Source organism: Thalassophryne amazonica, chromosome 18 (assembly GCF_902500255.1).
Source record: "Thalassophryne amazonica chromosome 18, fThaAma1.1, whole genome shotgun sequence".
In the NCBI taxonomy this organism is placed as follows: Eukaryota; Metazoa; Chordata; class Actinopteri; order Batrachoidiformes; family Batrachoididae; genus Thalassophryne; species Thalassophryne amazonica.
The window spans coordinates 24,710,508-24,734,255 of record NC_047120.1 but is presented as its reverse complement, the minus strand read 5'-3'; the positions used below and the strand labels follow the sequence as shown (position 1 = coordinate 24,734,255).

The 23,748-nt window shown below is 43.9% G+C and overlaps 1 protein-coding gene across 4 annotated transcripts in view; it reads left to right on the top strand.

Annotated features, from left to right (window-relative positions):
* LOC117531055 (zinc finger MIZ domain-containing protein 1-like) overlaps positions 1-23,078 on the top strand; it is a 319,309-nt gene extending 296,231 nt beyond the window's left edge. For 2 of the 4 annotated variants that reach the window (XM_034194070.1, XM_034194071.1), the window contains exons 2-19: positions 6,954-7,089; positions 7,577-7,691; positions 9,474-9,694; positions 12,069-12,270; positions 12,367-12,642; positions 12,730-12,912; positions 13,106-13,183; positions 13,295-13,463; positions 13,552-13,693; positions 15,416-15,626; positions 15,727-15,832; positions 19,433-19,593; positions 19,689-19,756; positions 19,874-19,942; positions 20,035-20,279; positions 20,405-20,568; positions 22,143-22,397; positions 22,481-22,588. In XM_034194070.1, coding sequence (XP_034049961.1) covers positions 7,046-7,089; positions 7,577-7,691; positions 9,474-9,694; positions 12,069-12,270; positions 12,367-12,642; positions 12,730-12,912; positions 13,106-13,183; positions 13,295-13,463; positions 13,552-13,693; positions 15,416-15,626; positions 15,727-15,832; positions 19,433-19,593; positions 19,689-19,756; positions 19,874-19,942; positions 20,035-20,279; positions 20,405-20,568; positions 22,143-22,397; positions 22,481-22,588 — 2,817 coding nt within the window. In that variant the 5' untranslated portion in view covers positions 6,954-7,045. Of the gene's footprint in view, positions 1-6,953; positions 7,090-7,576; positions 7,692-9,473; positions 9,695-12,068; positions 12,271-12,366; positions 12,643-12,729; positions 12,913-13,105; positions 13,184-13,294; positions 13,464-13,551; positions 13,694-15,415; positions 15,627-15,726; positions 15,833-19,432; positions 19,594-19,688; positions 19,757-19,873; positions 19,943-20,034; positions 20,280-20,404; positions 20,569-22,142; positions 22,398-22,480 lie in introns of all 4 variants that reach the window. The other 2 variants (XM_034194068.1, XM_034194069.1) reach the window with 2 other exon arrangements.
* The last annotated feature ends 670 nt before the right edge of the window (positions 23,079-23,748 follow it).

Genomic DNA, 23,748 nt, shown 5'->3' with positions numbered 1-23,748 from the left:
TTTTTTCGCAATTTTTTTTAATAAAATGCTGTTGTGTGGGCCGCTGAAGAGGAGGTACTGCTGGCCCACCACCACCAGAGGGCGCCCTGCTTGGAGTGCGGGCTCCAAGCACGAGAGGGCGCCAGACCCAGAGGAAGTGACAGCTGTCACTCATCACACCAGCTGTCACTCATCTACACCAGTACTTAAGCCGGACTGCAACTCCACCTCCCCGCCGAGAAATCGACTACCGAGAGGTAACTTCTCTGCTGACTCATATTGTTGAGTGAATTCTGAACTTCTGTTGCAGCCGGTATCCTGTGGTGTTCGCCCTTATCTGGGGAATTGGCGTGTGACGACGACGACTGCGCTACAGATAAGTGGTTACACAAGGAGCTGCACGAGTGTGTGATTCGGAGGTGGAGGTCCTCCTCCTGACTGTGTACAGACTGTAGACCACTGAGTGTAAGGACTTACACTCATTCATCTTGTCTCTGCTTTTTGCCAGCAGTACCAGGTTCGACAGCCGAAGACAGAGGTCACCTGGGGACTCGGGACTTGGCGGCTCCGGTGTTCTTCAGACCGTTGGTGGTGGAGGCCGTGTGGGACGCGGCCTCTCTCTCGTCGGGGTCTTCTATCTTCGAGCCTGCCCACACGTCACCTGGTGTTAATTGACTTTGCAATTTCTGTATATTTAGTTGTGTATTGTCACAACATTAAATTGTTACCTTTTGGCTTACTCATTGTCCGTTCATTTGCGCCCCCTGTTGTGGGTCCGTGCTACGACACCTTCCCAACAAAATGCAAAGAAATCACATGTACGTTGTACATAACTATTCACAACCTTTGCTCAATACTTTGTTGATGCACCTTTGGCAGTAATTACAGCGTCAAGTCTTCTTGAATATGATGCCACAAGCTTGGTACACCTATCTTTGGGCAGTTTGGCCATTCCTCTTTGCTGCACCTCTCAAGCCCCATCAGGTTGGATAGAGAGCATCGGTACACAGACATTTTCAGATCTCTCCAGAGATGTTCAATCAGATTCAGGTCTGGGCTCTGGCTGGGCCACTCAAGAACATTCACAGAGTTGTCCTGAAGCCACTCCTTTGATATCTTGGCTATGTCCTTAGGATCATTGTCCTACTGAAAGATGAACTATCGGCCCAGTCAAGAGCGCTCTGGAGTAGGTTTTCATCCAGGATGTCTCTGTACATTGTTGCATTCATCTTTTCCTCAATCCTGACTAGTCTTCCAGTTCCTGCTGCAGAAAAACATCCCCACATCATGATGCTGCCACCACCATACTTCACTGTAGGGATGGTGCCTGGTTTCCTCCAAACATGATGCCTGGCATTCACGCCAAAGAGTTCAATCTTTGTCTCATCACACCAGAGAATTTTGTCCGATACTCCTTCAGGTGCCTTTTGGCAAACTCCAGGTGGGCTGGCATGTGCCTTCTACTAAGGAGTGGCTTCCGTCTGGCCACTCTACCGCACAGGCCTGATTGGTCGATTGCTGCAGAGATGATTGTCCTTCTGGAAGGTTCTCATCTCTCCACAGAGGAATGCTGGAGCTCTGACAGAGTGGTTCTTGGTCACTTCCCAGACTGAGGCCCTTCACCCCGATCACTCAGTTTAGACTGGTGGTCAGCTTTAGGAAGAGTCCTAGTGGATCTGAATGTCTTCCTTTTATGGGTGATTGAGGCCACTGTGCTCATTGGGACCTTTAAAGCAGCAGAAATGTTTCTGTACCCTTCCCCAGATTTGTGCCTTGAGACATTCCTGTCTCAGAGGTCTACAGACAATTCCTTTGACTGCATGCCTGGTTTGGGCTCTGACATGCACTGTCAACTGTGGGACCTTATATGTAGACAGGTGTGTCTTTCCAAATCATGTCCAATCAACTGAATTTATACCAGGTGGACTCCAATTCAGCTGTAGAAACATCTCAAGGGTGATCAGCAGAAACAGGATGCACCTGAGCTCAGTTTTGAGCTTCATGGTAAAGGCTGTGAATACTTATGTACACATGATTTCTCAAGTTTTCTTATTTTATTAAATTTGCAAAAATCTCAAACATTTTTCACATTGTCATTATGGGGTATTGTGTTTAGAATTTTGAGGGGAAAAACATAAATTTCATCCATTTTGGAATAAGGCTGTAACACAACAAAATGTGAAAAAGTGAAGTGGTGTCAATACTTTCCGGATGCACTGTATAGACAGGCAAAGACATTCACATCCACAGGGGCACCTATGTTCAGTTGAGAGTCACCAATTCACCTAACCTGCATGTATTTGGATGTGGGAGGAAGCTGGAGCATCCAGAGGGAACCCCTGCAAACACTGGGAAAACATGTAAACTCCACACATTAAGGACGAGGAGGAAAGCAATCCCACAACCTTCTTGCTGTAAGGCAACAATGCAAACCACTAAGCCACCTTGCTGCCCATTGTAGCATACTGTACTTTTTTTTTAAAGTTTGGCTCAGCTATTCATCATTCAAGCACAAAACAACGCCCCCAAGGTATAGTTTGTGGCCTTTGGTCTTGCACTCTTTCGAAACATAAAGCGTGTCACTGAACCCGTGTTGTATTTAGGAGGTCACTGGTTTGCACTTCACATGTGTCTCTTTAAGCCGGAATCCATTTTCTTTTTGTCTACGGAGAAAAAAGACGGAATCAAGGTATTTGATCAGCACAGTTTATCTCTGCCTCCTGTCTGCATGTGTGGTGGAAGGTGGTCAGGAGAGCAGAGGGGCAGCAGTATCATTGGAACGAGCATTGAACAACTGTCAGGGATGCAGTCCATACCATTTGTCACGTCTCCCCGGGGCATTATGACAGAGAGTGAAGCTGGAAGCTGCAGGCCCGGCTTATGAAACACCCATCAAGTCCCAGTAGATGTGTTTATCGCCCTTCACTGAGGATGACCATCAGGCTGCACAGCTGAGCACCAGAATGTCAATAGGGGTCAGTCGCAGATGGGCCCCTGGGACTGTCTATAGGCCAAACAGGAAGGGCTCCTCTTTATGGAAGAAAAAAAGCCATGGCTGCCACGGAGAGTGTGCAACGGACTGATGGGAACAAGCCAGAATAATGTTCCTGAAAGACAAATGGCATTTTGGTGCCTCTTGGAACATTTGGAAGAGATGCACCTGAGGTGTATTTGATTATTCTTGGTTGGTATCATAAGGAGAGCTGCTGGTGTGGGAGGACAGGATGCTTATTCTTTTCATCACCAGAATTAAGCAAAAATCACAGAGTTTAAATTGAAATGTCCAAATTAGAATTAGAATTTCTTGTTTATTTTCTTCCTTTTACCTCAATCCATGGATGATCTAATTGCAGCGCTTGAGAAGCTGCACAAGGAATTGTAGTTTATAGGTTTGCAGTCGTTCTTGATCATGACTAAGATCCAGGCTTTCAGCCACTTTGTGGAGTCAGCCAGCAGACATGTATCCATTTAGTGTTTAAGTGTTGAATAGATTGAAAGATGTCTCATGTCTCTGGGTACATCTTTGACATAGAAGGACACCCGGTAAGAGGCCTTTGGCAGTGCCAGTAGTCCAAGTCTTTAGGGTCCTGAGTCCTGTTTGGTTCCTAGACTTCAACAGTAAACAGTGACCTAAGGTGACAAGTGGATGTCTTTGGTGCGGATCTTGTTGGAATGACTTCTATACCAAATGAATAGTGACTTAGGAAGACTCAGATACTGTACGTTGTACCACTTGCATTCTGAGGAAATGTCAGTTACATGTGACCATGTGGCACCTCTCCGGTCAATGCACCTCAGTGTTGAGTACCACAGCAACTGGAAAAATGCAAAGTGGATCTCCGCATATCACCTTTTTGTGACAGATAGATGTCTGCTTTCAGTAGGTGGGGATGGAATCATTGTCTGGATCCAAGGTATTTCTGTGGATGTACCTGACCTTTCACATCCTTCAGTTTAGTGAGTCATGTTCAAATCACCACAGTGACAAATGGTGCTTTCAGCCAGTACATTTGTCAATATGCGATGAGTTGGGTCACCCTGTCACTTCACTGAGTGACGCATGGGGAAACTCTAACCTTAATCCTAACCTTTATCAACGACACGTGATGCTGCTGTAAAAAACATGTTTCCCCTTCGCATCACAAAATGATATGAAGGGGGTTACCTCACTCAAACAGGCACAGACCAAGCATCAACATGTGAAGAGTTAAGAGCGAGAATGTGTAGTTTCATTTGGCAACAATCCCCAATTGATCCACCAGATTGTTGGAACCTGCCGTCTACCTGTCATATAAACCAGAGGTTTATCCTTTGAGTCACTGGCAGAACACCTCTCAGTGGAGGTGGTCATTTTGTAGGGAGGTAAGTCCTTTATTTAATAGTGGAGTGGAATAATTCCTACGCAAGTTGCAGCACTGGTGCTTCCCTCCCTCCTTTTCTCTTTCTCTGTCTCTCTCTCTCTGTTTCTCCTAGATGTATTTCCGTTTTGCTGTTGGACGCTGCCCCTCGTACCGCGCCGTTGTTGTTTTCGTGTGCGGTTTTCACCCTCGCTACGGGCTGTTGATGCCGTCCTCGGTGTGTGAAAGAAGGACAACCTTGCCTTAGCCAGGCGGTCTCACTGTGGCACAGTTAGCGGATAAATTGTGGCGACATGTTTATCAACACAGGCGAAGTGCAAGTTAGTCCTTGTTGGAGGAGAATAATGGGGCCTAATTGAGCTGTAACACGCTGGCTGGTCGCCAGGCCCTTGAATCGAAAACTCTCTCAATCATAAAGGGGTCTGGAGAGACGGCAGGGCAGGACGTTTTGAAAGAGATGTGACACCATACGCTCGTAAACCTATTAGCTTAGACCTGTTTGTATTTAATTAAAAGTAACCTGCCCATTCTCTCGGTGTAGTTATGAATTTTTTTGTTATTGTTTTGTTTTTAGGAGAACAGCATCTGAGATGCAGGAGGCCGGCTCACAGCCGCCAAAAAGTCAGATCAGTCCTCTTGAGGAACAGCACAGTCTGTCTCCTGGCACCTGCCCTGCAAAGAACGCCAATGGAAGAAAGGGAAGGCGGGGGTAGAAAAGAGAGAAAAAGACAGAGAGAGAGAGAGAGAGAGAGAGAGAGAGAGCGGGCAGGCGGGTGGGAAGAAGGAAAAACCCAGCTGCCTGTGTGCCTGAGCCCTGTGCTGCTTTTAAAGGAGTGGGAGGGAGAAGAGAGAGGCTGCTGGTACCATCTGTACACGTCTTTTGTATTCCAGCCCTCGTCTTCGCGCACGGCGAGGATGGTGTGCTCAGTGTTCAAATGAAATGAGTGGAGCTTGTCGCGAGGCGACGCTCTGCTCACAGCTGCCTCCGAGGTGTGTGCCATTTGTGCCGTCGAGAATCTGTTTTGTCCTCCGAGCTGAGAAATTTGGCGCACCTCGTGTCCTGTTTATTTGGACTCAGTGCAGATGAAGCCGCGTCTGTCTTTGTGCGAGGACACACTCCAGTCTTCGAGTTGCCATGTTTGCGATGGGAAGCTTTTGTTTGTTCCTGCCACACAGCCGCCCCATTAGCCTGATGTCTCCTGTCTCACTCGCTAACTCCACCTCTATTTTTTTTCCCGCCGCTCACTCAGTGGCTTCATTTCTGTCTGTGTAATCACGTGCGCGGTGTCAGCCCGCCCTTACTTGTGGATCTACCTGCACTGCTGTCACACTGATGTGTCTTTAACAAGAACCGCAGTTGTAGGTGAAATCCCCGCTTCAGCACCGCCACACCTCTCAAGCTCAAAACGAAAATCAGGAGCCACGTCTGCAGAGAGGTGCAGAAGGAGATGACCAAAAGTCAGGAGGTGCAGAACGAGATGAGGAAAAGTCAAGAAAGGAGATGAGGAAAAGTCAGGCTTCTGTAGTTGGCACAATCTAATAACATACACTGCTGATGAAATGTGTGTGATTTGATCAAACACACTCTGGCTGTGTAACCATGCGGTTGGTGGGGAAGAGAGGAGGAAGAAGGTGAAGGCTTGTGATCATCTGTAAGCCCACAGCGAACCCTAGTGGCCACAATGTGCAGTGACAGAATGAGGTCGAGCAAAGTAGTGTATAGTGTTTTTGGCTCTTTTGTCTGTTAATCTCAAAAACACATTAAAAAAAAACTTGAAATTTTGGAGAAGGGGTCGACCTGGGCTCGACGAAATGTTAGATTCTGGTGCAGATGTGAATAAGGACAATTTCTTGCGAATATTTTTTATCTCTTCCACTGATTTACATGTTATTTGTACAGTTGTATTTGTAAGAACAGCAGATTGTGAGGAATCACATTTTATAATGATTTTATTATTGAGCAAACAGCAGTCGTCTCTGTGTTTGACTGTACACCTACAATGTAATCAAGATTTTTTTATTATTATTATTTTATACATGAATTTTGAAATTTGCAAATTGATTGATTTTTTTTATTGCTTACAGAAATATATCACTTGATTACTGTCATGTTTAAACATTAAAAATTTCTTCTTTTTTTTTCATAGACTTTGGAAAAATCAAGGTATGTATGTACCTTGTAAAATGCAGTGAGAGAACAGACAGATCAGTGATTCCCAAAAGACTTCCCGCAGCCCCCTCTGGGGGGGATGAAAGTGAGGAAGTATTTGAGCAAGGCACAGATTGAGTGGGGTCAAAAATGTGCTAAATGAAATAAATAAATGCTTATTTTCTGATTGTTTAACAGCAGTTTAGCTCTGAAAGTCAGATTTCACACAGCTCTGCAGAAAGGATTTTGCTGTGCAGCAGCTGTGATTTGGGACAAGTGTTTTTTGCATCTTTAAATTTTGTGGTGTTGTTGTTGTTCTGACAGCGACTTTTGACTTTCTACATCTACTCAGAAGCTTCTGGTCCAAAGTTGTTTTGTCTGCTCTCTGTCGTTGAGTGTGTTGGCCGATAGCTTTCTTTCTTTCTTTGTCCATGTGTATCTCATGCTTCTTTCCTCTTCTCCTGCAGCTCTGCTGTCCTCCTGGTGCGAGGAGCTCGGACGCCTCCTCCTCCTCCGCCACCAGAAGAACAGGCAGAACGAACCTCCGGGAAAAGTGCCCATGCAACCCCCTATGAGCTCTATGAAGCCCGGCCTCTCACATGGGTCAGTGTTCACACCGCTGTTCTTTTTGGCTTGCCTCACACGTGTTTGTGTGTGTGTGTGTGTGTGTGTGTGTGTGTGTGTGTGTGTGTGTGTGTGTGTGTGTGTGTGTGTGTGTGTGTGTGTGTGTGTGTGTGTGTGTGTGTGTGTGTGTGTGTGTGTAGACACGCTGGACCCTCAGGGAAAGCCCACTGCTCCTTACGGATCAGTAACCAGAAAAACTGCCAGACCAGCTGCCTGTAGCTCAGTCTGAGGTGGCAAGTGCAACCTCACGACACCTTTTCATGTGTAGTTAATGATTACAACATGATGGCGGTGAAAACCAGGAGGGAAGTGCTGTCATAATCCCTCCAGTAAAAGCTTTGTCCTTCCTTATCCTCCAGCAAGTCAAACACACTTACTAAAAAAAAAAAAGTGTGCGATGTTTGCTGAGCGGTGTGCAAGTACATTTGCTTGTCGTGCATTATGTGTTTTTGTCCATCACTTACAGGGACGGGTCTTTTCCATATGACTCAGTTCCTTGGCAACAGAACACCAATCAGCCTCCAGGATCCTTGTCTGTCGTAACTACCGTCTGGGGCGTGACCAACACATCGCAAAGCCAGGTGAGATGCCGCACATGGCTGAGGGTTCAAAGAGGAAACATGCAGCAGGAGGAGTCGTACAGCTTCATCTGAGCCCAGCAGTCGTATTTCCTTTTAAATTTATTTTGAGTCTGCTTCTTCCAGTAAATATATCACTACAAATCAAATTTTGGCCAGAAATGGCTCATGTTTGCTTTGGTTACATATGTTACATAAAAATGTGTTTGAACTCCCCACGTCCAGTCTGTGCCTCTTGGAGGAGCCGTAGATAGATGTCTCCCTTTAGACAAGGCATGCCATGCTATAGTCTCTTCTTGTTTAAAGTAAAGGTGCCTTGACACTTGCACAAACTTGATCCCCACACTGCCGCACAATTCATCATGCCAGTGCATCTCACGTTGTCCTGCTGAATGCCACGCTCTGTCTCACTTCACGCTACGCTAGAGAAAGTAATCATTTCATATCATTTGCTCTCAGAATTTGGCTGATGAAACCATTCTCTCATCGCTCCCAGATTCAGAGAAATTATCTACAGCTACAGGTGGTCTCGTGCGCATCGTGCAGTGGAGAACGCATTTGGAATCTTGTCTCAAAGGTCATGATTTTTAATATATTGTAATGGATCGGCAAAACCGTTGCATTTTCATTCCTTCTTATGAGGTAGATAATGTGTCTGTAAAGTTGTTTTATTCTAGATGTAACATCTCATTTTTTTTGTTAATTGTCCAGATGTGTTGTGGCGCAATGAAACACAGTGACACGCAGCGTTTTTGAATAGGTTGTGCAACATTCACGATTAGTTGATGAAATTAATGCGTGCCTGAAGTTTTGAACATTTCAAAATTTTCTTTTTGCTTTGGCACACAGCCTTGCACAGTTCACACACAGCTTACAACAGTTTACGACGAGTTTACTCATTGGCACACAAGATTGCGTGCCAGTGTGAGAATCAAGTGCGTACAAGTTTCAGGGCACCTAAACATGCATACCACCTGATTTAAAATTATTTACTGATGGACATAAGCCTCAAATCATCCTTGTAACCCATCCTTGTTGCAGAGAAATCCGGGAAAATATGTTTTCCAGACGACCTTTTTGACTGCTTTGATCTTGACCTTTGACCAATCTGCTCCAAAGCTTTATCACCTGTTGACACTAATAAGAAATGTTCCTACCACATTTGGTGAAATTCTGCTCACCTGTTTCCGAGTTATTTTGTACACAAACATGCACATAACCAACTGCAGTACCTTGCATCACGGTGGGTGAAAAGGGTAATTGTTAAATTTAAAATGACGTGTCATTAATTATTTACAGGATGTTCAGAGACCCGTAAATAGCACCTGGTGACCCAAAACACGCCAGGTTGGATTCCACCAAAAGATGGTTCATTTGTTACTTTGAGACACATTCATATTGTGTGCAGTCCTACAGCGTTTACTTGCTGTGAATGTTGGGTCATGAGTCGATTATTAAAAAAAAAGAAATAACACCTGCTGTACAAGTTTTCTGTCACTGCTTCTTCTTTCTTTATTATATGAAACTATTCAAGCAAAACAGTCTTAGAAGTTTAAATAACTTTGAAGTGTCACGTACGGCGTGATGAGACGAGAGGTCAGAAGGATGCTGCACTTTGGAATCAGCGTCTACTTTTTATAGAAGTTCTGAGAGATTTGTCTCATCTGTTCTTCCTCTTAATTCCGGTGGTACGAACCTTTGAAAATCACAGTTATCTGTACTGCAGCGCTGGAACATTTCTCACAATAATACAACATTTATTTGTTTCTCCATACTTGATTCTAGCAGGTGCTGGGGAACCCCATGGCCAACAGCAACAACCCCATGAACCCTGGGGGTAACCCCATGAGCTCGGGAATATCTGGTAGCAGTCCGGGAATGAACTCCCCTCAGTTTCCTGGTCCTCAACAGCAGTTCCCCAGTAAAGGGAACTCCAACCAAGGCTACATGCAGCAGGGCATGTACGGACGACCCAACTACCCTGGTGGAGGAGGCTTTGGTGGCAAGTACGTGAGGAATGAATTACTGTATGAGACCACTGGGTCAGGGTACAGGGTCAGTCCAGCACAGAATTTCCATCTCACTTTTAGAAAGCGCAGCCAGTGTGGTTTTCCAAAACCGATCTACTTTTGAAGTGTGGGATTATTTCTTAAATTATTGGTTCTGCCAAGAGCCATCTGTGTTTGGTGATCTTCACAAAACTTGAAGAAGGCTTGATCTCAAATAAAGGAGAAACCTGGAGAATTTGTGATCAATTATTAGCAAAAACAGGCCAGGAAATGTTAAACTATTTTGTTGTTGTTGTTGCTGTAAATTAGTTCAGTAATTAGTTCGGAACAGATTCCAGGATTGGATCTTACAAGTGCAGAGTTTGGACATTTTCAACATGTAGAAATTGCCACCACTCTTGCCTCAGAGCCATAAAGTTTTAGATTTGAGTCCAAGCCAAGTCCATTTCCTTTCTGTGTGAAGTTTCCATGTTCTCTCCGCCCGTCTCTGCATTGTGTTTTTTTTTCCCAAGCAGTCCAGTTTCCTCCCACCATGTAAAAGCATGCATATTGGACTTGTGGTCCAGCAGCTGCCCTTGAGTAAGGCACTGTGTGTAGTCCTGGAGATAGTCCATTGATGAGATTACCTCTAATTTGTAATTTGGATGTATTAAATCCACCCTGCGATAGACCGGCATCCTGTCCAGAGTGTACCCCAGCTCACGTGGACTCATTCTAGAATAGTTACAGTACTATTTTGTCGGGGAAGATACACATACAAACTTGGGAAAGGCACATGTTAACACTGAAATTTTGTTTTATGAAAGAATGTATTTTGAGAAAACATGATGAAAAGGGTTTGGTCCATTGGTCCACGGCATCTGCATAAAGCACCAGAGACAGGACATTTTAAAACCTTACTTTGTTTCCATGAAAGACTGTCCAGCAGATAACAGAATATTTATAGAGGAATCCTGCAAAGGGTGATACAAGCACCAAATGCGGTACACATGTTTGAAAAAACTTTTGAAAAAACTGATTAGACAGTTGAATTTTCAATTAGGTGACCAGGTAAGAGTCAGTTGAAGAATTACCCAGTGGTCCAAATATTAAAATGCTCCAATCATATTGAAAATTACACCACATTATTTGTCTGATCATAAAGATTTCATAAAGGTATAGTTTGGTCTATCTATGACTGAATGTCCGCTGTCAAGCATGTGCATTTGTTTGTCCCAGTGCCTTCCCATCAGCCCGAGATGCTGAAAAGGCTTATACATCTGAGCCCGTGTAGATCTGCATGCGGTATTGGCAGATGTTTTATGCCCAATGCAGTCTCACACCAAACTTACCGACTATCTGACGCTTAGAGAAATGCGAACTCTAACATGACAAAAACGGAGATAATAGTTCCATGATGACACGGAAGTGAAGCAGACAGTTCTGTGTGCTGTCAACTCATCACATAGCGATGCACAGGGACACGGACCAAGGGTAAAAATTTGACAAGTTGGGAGTGAGAATGTGTTGCTATGTCTAATGCCATTCCGATTTGAATCTGACTTGTTCCTTTGTGTGTGGAGTTTGCAACTTCCTTCCACCTACAAAGACGGAAAAAAACTTGAAGTTGACAATGCGTGTGATTGAGATTGTCTGTCTGTCTGGCCTTGCAATAGATTGGCAGCCACACAATACATAAAAAATTCATGAAACATAAAATGCTGATACATTATTGCAGTACTAAGTAAGAGAGGAAAAAGTGCCCTAAATTTAGATTTAGAAGACTCAACAGAACTCGATTGCCTAATTTCAGCTGGTTCATGTGATTGATTAAAAAAAAAGATCCCTGTAGCCTGCAAATGTCTTTATCACTTTTGGAACAAAAAGTTGGTGTGCACCTTCTGAACACAACACACAGGATGGTACATAAGGCTTCACAACATCTACTCTGTGAGATTTTTAAGGTACATGCTGAGTGTTTTATGCTGAAGGTCTTGGCAAAATTCTGTTTTACCTGCATTAATTGCAAATGCCACTAAGTGGAGATAATGCTCCATTTTAAGAACCTTGAGTACAGGCTGCTGTAGGACACAATGACAAACCATTTGCTTATAGTAGCAGAGGTCAACATCAAAATTTTCATATCTGTTTTTCGAGAGCAAGTGAATTGAAGCGACTTCAGGTGACATTAGACTGGTCAAGTCTGAAGGAAGTAGAAGCAAGAACCAGGGTTTCAACACAGTGGACACGATATGGCAAATTTTATTGGTATTTGTCAATGAAAAATGGCATTTTTAACAACCCATAGTAAGTAATGTGTAGGTCAAATGTCAATGAGGACCCTTCTAAATGTTGCTCTCATTCATTTATTGCTCTGCTGTCTTTCTCATAGTTACCCTGGAGGCCCCAATGCTGGACCTGGTGGAATGGGCATCCCTCCACACTCCCGTCCTACATCAGACTTCACCCAACCTGCTGCTGCCGCCGCCGCTGCTGCAGTTGCTGCTGCCGCTGCCACAGCAACCGCCACTGCCACAGCAACTGTAGCTGCCCTACAGGAGACTCAGAACAAGGACATGAATCAATACGGACCGGTAGGAACTCAGAACTGGATCCTGGTGACAATAATAGCTTTGTTTCAGTTTCCAGCCAACAATGAGATTGTTGATTTAACTTGTTTTGTCTTCCAGATGAGTTCCTCTTTCCAGATGGGACCAAACCAAGCATACAACAGCCAGTTCATGAACCAGCCAGGAGCCCGTGGTCCTCCTTCACTCCCTGGGAACATGGGCACAGGCATGAATGCATCCAATATGAGTGGGCCCCCCATGGGAATGAACCAAGGTAGGGGACAAGGCATGGGTCCTTTCGGGGCCCACGGCCAAAGGATGCCACAGCAAGGCTATGCGGGACCCCGGCCACAGGCCATGGGTATGCAGGGCATGAAAAGACCCTACCCAGGGGAGGTGAGTACACGTGATTTCAGCATTATGAAGTTCACTTTCCCATTCATGGGAAAGTGCTGTGCATGATTACCTTCACTTTGTCCACAGCCAAATTACGGTGGGCAGCAGTACGGACCAAACAGCCAGTTTCCTAACCAGCAGGGACAGTACCCCACACCAAACGCCTCCAGACCGCTGCCGTCCCCCAGCTACCCCGGCCAGAGAATGCCAGGACAACAGCTCCAGGGCCAGTACCCCCCACCCAGTGGTGCCATGGGCCAGTACTACAAGGTATTCTCCAGGCTATTATTGCCGATTATCCAGATTTTAATGATCATATCAAAACTGTCATACCTCAAACTGCAATTCCATTTATTAAAATTCCGCTGAATTGTTCAGACTGATCCATGTGCATGATCTTATCATAAAAATGTTTGACTGTTCAGAGAAAGTTATATTATGGATTTGTTTTATCAAATTACAGCAAGAGCCACCTTTCAATGGCCAAACAAATACTTTTTCGGGGAGTGGATATCAGTACAACCAGGGTAACATGAATGGGGTACGTTCATTCTCCTATCACACATGCCGTTTGGGTAATCACATGATCATACTCTGTACTGATTTGTTGAGATAATTTCAGTGAATGATCAGTTAACATTTGTCTCTCTAGCCACCCAGACCGGTGGGTAACTACCCTCACTCCCCAGTGCCGGGAAACCCCACCCCTCCAATGACCCCAGGAAGTAATATCCCATCCTACCTGTCGCCAAGCCAGGATGTGAAGCCGCCCTTTCCTCCTGACATGAAGCCAAATATCACTGCTCTCCCTCCCCCTCCAGGTCAATAACTATTATTATTGTAGTAAATATTGAAAACAATCATCCTGCAGGTACAATGACAAAAACTTCTGACTCTTTACACATACAGCCAGCCATAACGAGGAGCTACGCCTCACGTTCCCAGTGAGGGATGGAGTGGTACTTGAGCCATTCAGGCTAGAGCATAACCTGGCTGTCAGCAACCACGTCTTCCATTTGCGGCCCTCTGTACACCAAACACTCATGTGGAGGTAAGAGACAGAAAAAGGAACCATCAGTATAATGTGGATGAACTTTTACCAGATATTTTACCCCATTTGAGAAATGTATAATAGTCCTTCCCTTAATTGATAGCCAAGATATATGTCAAAGCAGAGTCTGTGATTTGGTAGAATTGGAGATTCTACTAGTAGAATCTCCGATCGGAAACTGTACTAGTAGAGTCTCTGATCGGAGAATCTACTGGCAAAATCGGACACTCTACCAGCAGAGACTCCAATTCTACCAAGCCATTCATTATCATGACAAGATGATATCTAGACATAGAATGACAGCAATACCTTATTGTGGAAATTAGAAAAATATCTGTCATATCAGCTTCACATTGGAACCACACCATGCTGACGTGATCACAGTAAGAAAGTAAGAACTTGAAATCAACGGAAACTCTACTAGTAGTAGTAGTAAACTTTTCTATCAGAGTCTCTACTGGGATTCTGCCAGTAGAGTCTCCAATTCTACCAATTCCACTTTGACATATACATACATAGGCAACCTTATACTAAAGTCTAATAATTGCTCTTGATGAGTTTAATACAGTGTACAGGTAGATACATAGATAGGCAGGCAGGCAGGCTTAATGCAATAAGTCAAAAGGGGTGATGGCCAAGTGGTTAGTGTGCTTGGTTTCAGTGTAGAAGGTTCCTGGTTCAAACCCCACTCCTGGAGGAGTAACAGGAAGACAGAGACTGGGAAGGAGAGGAGCAGTTGTAACCAGTGAGATAGATTTGTATTTGTATTTGCATTTTCCAAATTGTCTCTCACTTCTACTTCTGATACTCTGTGTGCTTCTTACCCTGTGTGCTGCTATCCAGTGCTGCTGGAACCTCAATTTCCCTGAGGGAATCTTCTCAAGGGATTAATAAAGTTCTGTCGAATTTAATCTGCCACATTTCTCCATGTAATGTGGAGTTGTGTCAGGAAGGGCATCCAGCGTAAAACTTGTGCCAAATCAACATGCAGATCCGCTTTGGATCTGCTGTGGCGACCCTGAGTGAAAACAAGGGAGTAGCCGAAGGGACATACTAATGCGATACCTCAAAAATACATGCATAATACATGCATTCATCTTCGAACTCACTAAATTCAAAATCATATAATGAGGATAAAGTCATTCAAATTCAGATTTGTTGAACTGTGTAATATCTCATGTACATGTCTGCCACCTGCTGGATTGTTAGTGGATTAGTATTAGGTGTTGTTACGTGTGAGAGAAACAGACCATTTCAGCACAGAAATGTATTCAATCAGAGATGTAAAGTGTTATTTTCTGACTGTTTCACAGCAGTTATGCTTTGAAATTTGAATGACACGGCCATACCTCCACATAACCCAGCAAAAAGTGTTTTTTTAATGAATATAGCCACAAAAGAAAAAGAGCGAGGGAGATAATCGAATGGTGTAGAGTGCACGCAATGAATGGGGTCTGTGAAAGTGAGAACATTCCCATCCAAAAATGTGCGAAATCGAACTGCAAACCCAGTTCCCTGCACGCTGAAGTTCAGATGTCTTTCGTAGCATATAGTGATGGTCTGACAAAGCTGTGAAGCATTGGGACTTTCAGTGGTCTATAGTTTCCTTTATTCCCAGCTTGATTAAAAAATGCTGTTTTACAGCGCATTGATGAAAATGTTGTCCATTTTTTGTGCCACAACACACCTGTTTGATATCTTCACTTTGCTTGTCTTTTGCAGATCAGATCTGGAGCTGCAGTTCAAGTGTTATCACCACGAAGACCGTCAGATGAACACAAACTGGCCAGCATCGGTCCAAGTCAGCGTCAACGCCACCCCACTCACTATTGAGCGGGGTGACAATAAGACATCGCATAAACCTCTGCACTTGAAACACGTGTGCCAGCCAGGAAGAAACACGATCCAGATCACCGTGACGGCATGCTGCTGTGTGAGTACCTGCCTCTGCAGAAGTAACTGAAGAAGTCCTGAACACAGAAGACCATGAAGCCAAGATTCATAGTGATTGTGTGTGATGTTTGTGTCCACAGTCGCACTTGTTTGTACTGCAGCTGGTCCACAGACCATCGGTTCGTTCTGTCCTACAGGGCTTACTGAAGAAAAGGCTTCTGCCTGCAGAGCACTGCATCACCAAAGGTACATACACAACTCCATGAGAAATCTCCACAGGACAACAACACTGCTGTGACTGTATTCATTGCACAGCCCAACATCTGTAAAGTTGCACCCGTGCACCAGTGTATTGCGCACGTGGGTATATAAGTCAAAGAGGTTTGATGCAACTTGGACCAAATGTGGTGAGCTAAGTTCAAAATTCGGGCTCGATGCTGTTATCTATGGGAGAGGTGTCACACATTTATAATGAGTTGACAGAAGACCCCAGCACAGAGAACAACAACAGAGGAGGGTAAGAAGCTGGTTTTTTGTACAATGGGGCAGTTGCCTTTGTGAAAATACACGACATTAACAGTCTGTACCCCAATGTTCTCCTGGTAGAAATTGGTGAGGTGATGGTCGGTTGAACCAAAGCTTTGAACCAGTTCGTAGAATGAAAATGAAAACCAGAAACTTTTGGTATTTTGCTAGGAACGAAAATTAAACCAGAAACTTTATATTTTTTTCTATTCCGGAAAAGAATTGTTATTTTAAATGAATGGTAACTTGAAAAGGTTTCCATTTACAATGGCCCAGTGAGGTTCACTTCCTGTCGTTCACTTATTTGGTTGTTGTTGGCGGGACAAAGCGCTATGTTCCATGCTGAGAAATGCACCAGGAGCAGACAAACATGGAGGTACTTCTTACAAACACTGAGTTTATTGGCATTATTATGTTTTTTTTTTTTTATTTTGAAATTTGAATTTTTATGGGATTTATTTCAAGATGTTTTCCTCAATGGAGCACTGTAACGATGGATGTCTTTAAAAACACTGAATTTCTTCAGTAATTTCCATGATAAGGAATTAAAGTATTTCCCAGACATCATTTTCCAAAACAAGGATGTCTTTTCGTCAGGCTGTGATGATGAATCTGACTGAAATGACGTAACATGTCAGATTAAGACTTTATATTTACTCAGTGTGTGAATGGTTTTAATATTTAAACAGTCACAACTTTCTGAATGTGCATGGTTAGCGCTCGGTCCATTATTTTGGCCTGCGAGGCTGAGAACAGCACAGCGCCGTGTCTTTTAAAAATACATGAACACACTTTAATACATAATTTCTACTTCAGATGATCAACGCAGACCTGCTTTCTCTTAAAGGCTTTATCTTACTCAGTGTCCCGTTTCTGCTGTCTGCTACAGAATGCTGTATTGTCATCTTCGCTGTTTTTCCTGGGAGCGTTACAGCACCACATACAGGTCTGACATATACAGTGTTTTCAGTGTCCCACACCTGACATGGAATGTTATTAACTGGTTCAGGAACACTAATTTTTGTTGTTGTTCTAACCGGTTCAGGAACATCAATTTTGGGATGGAACACAAAACCAGAAACGTTAAAATACCATTTCTGTTCGGAAGGAACATATTGGGGAAAAACCTCTGGTTCAAAGCCCTGGGTTGAGCAGGTGAAGATATGGTACATGTGAAAACAGTCTGATATGCAACTGTATCCTTAAGGAGAGCAGCAAAAGACTTATCCACTGTAACAGTCAGAGGGTTGATACACAATAACAAACATACCAGTTGACCAAAGCTGGAATTGGCAGGCTGCAGCGAGAATCGTAACACTGAGGCAAACATGAGAGAAAAATGCAAGCGAGCTGGCAGGAAGCTAGACAATCTGGTAAGGAGGAGGTGAATTGTGAATGGTTAAAAAGCCAAAAAAATTAACACAGAAGTGAGGAGACATGTGAACCCAGAAACTACTGAACAGGAAGTAAAGCTACAGGGGAACAAAAGACATCAGAATAAAAATGTGCGAGAAAGTAAGTACAGCACTTGAAAAAATAGAAAAAAAAACTAATTCTACAAACCCAGAGGACTGACATCAGAACACCAGAAACATGAACTGACAGCTTTTCCACTTAATGGTACTCCACTTGGTTTAAGTACCAGATGGCTCCTTTTCCACTGTTGATTGTAGTACCCTGATCTCCTCAGGGTGACCACACACAAAAGAACATGACAAGCATTAATTAGTGACTTGTTTAGCTGTTGCTTTCATAGTACAGCACAGACAGTGTGAGTTGCCAAATAATATTTTTAAAAATGCGGATTTGTCCAGGAAGTCTTTTGTCTCTTGTTTTGCACAGTGATGGTGCAGTGATTGTGACGTTTCTGTCTAACAAATCAGTAATCTGCAGTGTTTTCACATCACATGCTGATATTGCCTCATGTTGCTTGGAAGTGTCTCAGCAGTGACACCAAAAACAGAACCAGGTGCAAAGTACCAGGTTTGGCCAATGGAAAACCTAAAAAGATGGGTAGAGTCAAGTTGAGCAGGTGTCATGCAGTGGAAAAGTGTCATTAGGATGGTTCCTCCTTGGAATTTGCTAAAGATACAAGGGTTGGCTAATAAGTTCTGCCTCATTCATGATTATTTCAATAAGAAACAAGATACTCACATGAATCTCATATCTGCTTAAAGCTGCCATTGTTCTCTATCAGGCAGTGTCATGACTTTTCCATAAACTCACCTTCCCTATACACACACTTTCACCAATGGCAGACAAAGATTTTGCATCCTGTCAGTGAAGAAATCTCTTGCATGCATCTCTTCGTCATTAGTGTAATGGTGTCTTTTTAGCTAGGGAAAATGGAAAAAGTCAGAGGGTGCATGACACTGTGGCGGAGGAAAACATCACCTTCCTGTGCATGTCAAGTTGGAAGTTCCTGACAAACGCACTTTTGGTTCTATTTCATTTCAAGACTCTGCATCTGTGGAACCCAGAATGTACACATTTTTCTATAGTTGAGTAAATCATGGACAATGCAGTGGACCCAAATTTCAACCAAATTCCAACCATCTTAGTGATGGCATTCTGCTTGACACAGCGATTAGCACAAATGACCTTCGTACTTGATGCTGTGCATCTATGGCTGTTGTGCTGTGGCTCCTACAGGCACACATGTCCTGGCTGAATTTTCACCCTTCCAACTACTTGCCCACCTCCTGACTGTACTGACGTCCACACAGGCGTCACTAGAGACAATACTCAATCATCGATGAATGTACGTGGGTGCACAACCCTCCTCTGCAAGGACTCAATAAGAGCATGATGTTTCAAATGTACATCAAGTTTTTTGACTGTGCACTTGTGTTACATTGAAGACAATTCTGTGCGTGTATGAAATTGTAGGCAACAACCATTTGGTGTAGCGATGGTCAATAAGTAAAGGATTATTCTCATACTAGTTTCACTTTTGTATCATGCTTGTTCTTAAAATAATCACATTGAAGGCAGAACTTCTCAGCCGACCCTGGTACACCTCTGGTTAAACACCGGTATCATGTTACAGTATATATCACGTTTCTATTGGTCGGATGACCTTTAATGTTGAGTGACTTTGTAAGGTCAAAGTATATACCATATATTGATTGAATAACACGGGTTGTGTGTTAGTTATAAACAGTTTGGGACAGAATCGATCATATAGAATGAGATATTAAGGCATCACTCTATCAAAGCCAGTTCATTTCTAAGAATTGATGTCAACCACATCAGCTGGAGGTGTTGCGCTCTATGACCACCCCTTCTTTTTACCATATCTCTCCTTCTGTCTCAAAAAAGTCAAGAGAAACTTCAGCAGCGTAGCAGCATCATCGGGCAACACCGCACTCAATGGCGAGGACGGCGTGGAGCAGACAGCAATCAAGGTTTCCCTCAAATGTCCGATCACCTTCCGACGAATACAGCTTCCAGCCAGAGGTCACGACTGCAAACACGTTCAGGCAAGCACAAAGAAACCCATGCTTTCAAGGACACAAGATCTTCAAACATCTATTGGACAACATACGTATTTGACGATTTTGTCTCATTTTTGCAGTGTTTTGATTTGGAATCGTATTTACAACTGAACTGTGAGCGTGGGACATGGCGGTGTCCCGTATGCAAGTGAGTTTGGCCCCCTCAGAGACACACCGCCACAAACTGATCAGTGTTACACTTTCTGTCTGTAATGCATTTTGTTGACTCTAAGCATTTTAAGCCCTGTCTCATGTCTGTCCTCAGCAAAACAGCTTTGCTGGAAGGGCTCGAAGTGGACCAGTACATGTGGGGAATCTTGAATGCCATCCAGAAGTGAGTTGGAAGCAAACTCAGATTTGTAGCAGGAGTGTTTTCTCAGAATGTCTTTGTGTTGTCATGATTTGGTTCTGTCTGTGCTTCTTCAGCTCTGAGTTTGAGGAGGTAACCATCGATCCGACGTGTAGTTGGCGGCCAGTGGCTATCAAGTCTGACATCCACATCAAGGAGGATCCAGATGGGCCACTGGCCAAGAGATTTAAAACAATGAGTCCCAGCCAGATGATTATGCCCAACGTGATGGAAATGATAGCTCAGCTTGGCCCCGGGCCATCGCCGTATCCATCACTACCTGCTCAGCAAGGCGGTAACAGTAGCGAATACGGCGGCCAAGGTAACGTAACGCCACTAACACGGCATCTGTAATGGGACAAATGTGCAGTCTTTTTATGACACAAAAAGACCAATGAATTTTAAGAGATTTGATCATGGATTTGCTGTTTTTACTGTGTGCAACAGGCAACGCTTACCAGGGCCACGGGAATTTTGACTTTCCTCATGGGAACCCTGGTGGTACATCAATGAATGACTTCATGCACGGCCCCCAGCTGTCTCACCCACCGGACATGCCCAGCAGCCTGATGGCACAGGACAAACCGCTCTCACACAGCATGCCCGACTCAGTGAGTCAGCAAAATGTTACCTTAATATGCTAACATATTTGATCACACTCTGGAGGAGTTACTAGTCCAAGTGATCAGGGACATGAGAACAGACCTCAAACAACTGTATTTACTCTTTAAATCAAAATGACAACAGAAACTAACCAAATGACCCTGTTCAAACGTTTACATACCCTGGTGATTTTGACCTGATAACATGCACACAAGTTGACACAAACAGGTTTAAGAGGTTACAAAAGGTAATCATCCTCACCTGTGATCTGTTTGCTTGTAATCTGTGTTTGTGTATAAAAGGTCAGTGAGTTTCTGGGCTCCTGAAAGACCCTTGCATCTTTCATCCAGTGCTGCACTGATGTTTCTGGTTTCTGAGTCATAGAGGGAGCAAAAGAATTGTCAAAGAAAAAGTAATTGGACTGTATATAACAGGAAAGGGACATAAAAAGATATCCAAGGGACTGAGAGTGGCAGTCATCAGTGTTCAAACTCTAATTAAGAAGTGGAAAATGAGGGATTCTGTTGGAATCAAACCACATTCAGGTAGACCAACAAAAATTTCAGCAACACCTGCCAGGAAAACTGTTCGGGATGCAAAGAAAAACCCACAAATAACTTCAGCTGAAATGCAGGATTCTCTGAAAAAAAAGTGGTGTGGCTGTTTCAAGATACACAATATGGAGGCACGTGAAGAAAAATGGGCTGCATGGTCGAGTCACCAGAAGAAAGTCATTACTACGCAAAACTGCCACAAATTATCCCGCTTACATTGCGCCAAACAGCTAAGAGAACAAAGTCATGTGGAGTGATGAGGCCAAAATTGAAGTTTTTGGCCAAAGCCATAAACCTTACATTTGGAGAGGAGTCAACAAGGTCTATGATGAAAGTAACGCCATTCCTATAGTGAAGCACAGAGGTGGATTGCTGATGTTTTGGGGATGTGTGAGCTACAAAGGGACAGGAACCTTGGTCAAAAGCAATGGCAGGATGAATGCAGCATGTTGTCAGAAAATACTGTAGGAAAATTTACATTCATCAGCCCAGATGCTGCGCAATGGACATACGTGGACATTCCAACATGACAATAACCCAAAACACAAGGCCGTCAACCTCTCATTGGGTACAGCAGAATAAAGTGAAGATTCTGGAGTGACCGTCTCAGTCTCCTGACCTCAATATCATTGAGCCACTCTGGGGAGATCTCAAACATTTAGTTCATGCAGTACAGCCCAGGAATTTACAGGAACTGGAGGCTTCTTCCCAAGAATGAGCAGTTCTACCATCAGAGAAAATAAAGAGCCTCATCCACAACTACCACAAAAGACTCCAAGCTGTCATTGATGTTAAAGGGGGCAATATACAGTATTAAGAAGTGGGGTATGTAGACAATAAATGGCTTCACACAACCACTAACCATGAGTGAAAAAAATGTTTTTGTGTTATCATTAATATTCAGTGAAAAATGTCCAAAAATTCTAAAATTCTTCCAGGGTATGTAAATTTTTGAGCACAACTGTATATGAGGTTTAATGTAAAATGAGCTCTTAAGTTTATTATCATCACGTCTCCTCCCTCTCCAGATACCTCATTCTGGCGGAAGTGATCCGTCGCACAGCTCGTTGCAGCAGAGCTTACACGTGTCTCCCCACCCGGGGAACCAATCGGGGCAGCAGCTACACCACAGCGGGCCTCCTCAACCCTCACGACAGGCTCCGCCTCCTCCGCAACAGCAGCAGCCCGGCCCCAACAACCATCCCCACAGCGACCTGGCCTTCAACCCATCCAACACTTTGGACAACCAAGCCGGCTCGGACATGCCTGAGCCCTCTTTAGACGTAAGTCGCCTCATCCGTGTTCTGAATAAGGAGCACGCGCCCATTTCATTGCCTGATCCATGTTCTGTCTGTGTCCTCTGCAGCTGCTTCCAGAGCTGGCAAACCCAGACGAGTTGTTGTCGTACTTGGATCCCCCGGACCTTCCCAGCAATAGCAACGACGACCTCCTCTCGCTTTTTGAGAACAACTGAGGCAATTCAGACACAAACTTTTCTAGCTGCTTGCAGTTTTCCTGAGAGCCCAGGGCAGTCGCTCAGTACTTGATGAACACAAACATGCACTCCCTTTCTCTTCTTCCTCTTGTACAGTTTTCATCAGACAGTGCAGACTTCAAAGTCAAAGAAGCGACAGAATGCGCTCCCGCCTCGTGGCGATACCTTCGAACTGTGCGGCTATACTAAGTTGATTTTTTTGTTTTAGTTTTTTGTTTGTTTTTTTACGCCACACATTAGGAATGTGTTGTAGCATTTTTTTAACTCACATTTTATTTCCTTTTGAGAAGAAAAGAAATTTATGGAAAAAAAAAAAGAAAAATTACAAAAAGGTGGCACTGTTTGGCCAGCATGCATTCTGTCCTCATCGTTATTCCACTCGGAGAGGCTCGCCGTTCCATTCCCTGACTGATCCGGTTCCTCGCACCGTTTTGTACACCATGCATTCATTTAAAAGCACAAGAGTTTTGGGCAACGCAAAAAAAAAAAAACACAAGAAGAAGGATTATCTTCAAAGCAAAAACAGATTAGCTTGTCTGTCCTTGGCAGAATATTTTATATATAATTTTTTCTCGCCTTCTTCCACCCCACCCACCCACCCCATCCCCAATATTTTTGGGACAAATCCACTTCCACTTTGTCTACACGTCACTGGTGTCATGCTTTAGTCTGTCGTTTTGCAGTCCTCTGGTACCGAGAATCTTTTAGCCTTTTAAGCGAGAGGCTTTGAAATGAGATCAACCTCCTGGTTTTGGAATCCACGGGTACACGACGAGGTGTTAGGTTTCTTGCTCCCGTCGGATGCATTTTTGCAAAGTTTCCCATCTCCCCTTTCAGCGATACGCTGTTTGAGTTGTGCCAAGCCCGTGTCCAACACTGTTCCAGTGGGGTTTTGTTGTGTTTGTAAAGTGGTTTTCTGAGCGTCTGCTTTATGTTTTTAGTCTGATTTATTTAACACTAACGTTTAAGGGAGCATCATCCATCGTGCATTTGCAGGATATGAATTGTGTTTGTTCCTTGTTTCCTTTGCTGCAGAATGAAATTGTGTGTAAAATAAGTGGGAAACTGCTCAACATCACCAAAGTGGGAGTGACGAGAATGTTTGTGTTTGTGTGGATGTGATCACCGGTCGTATTAGT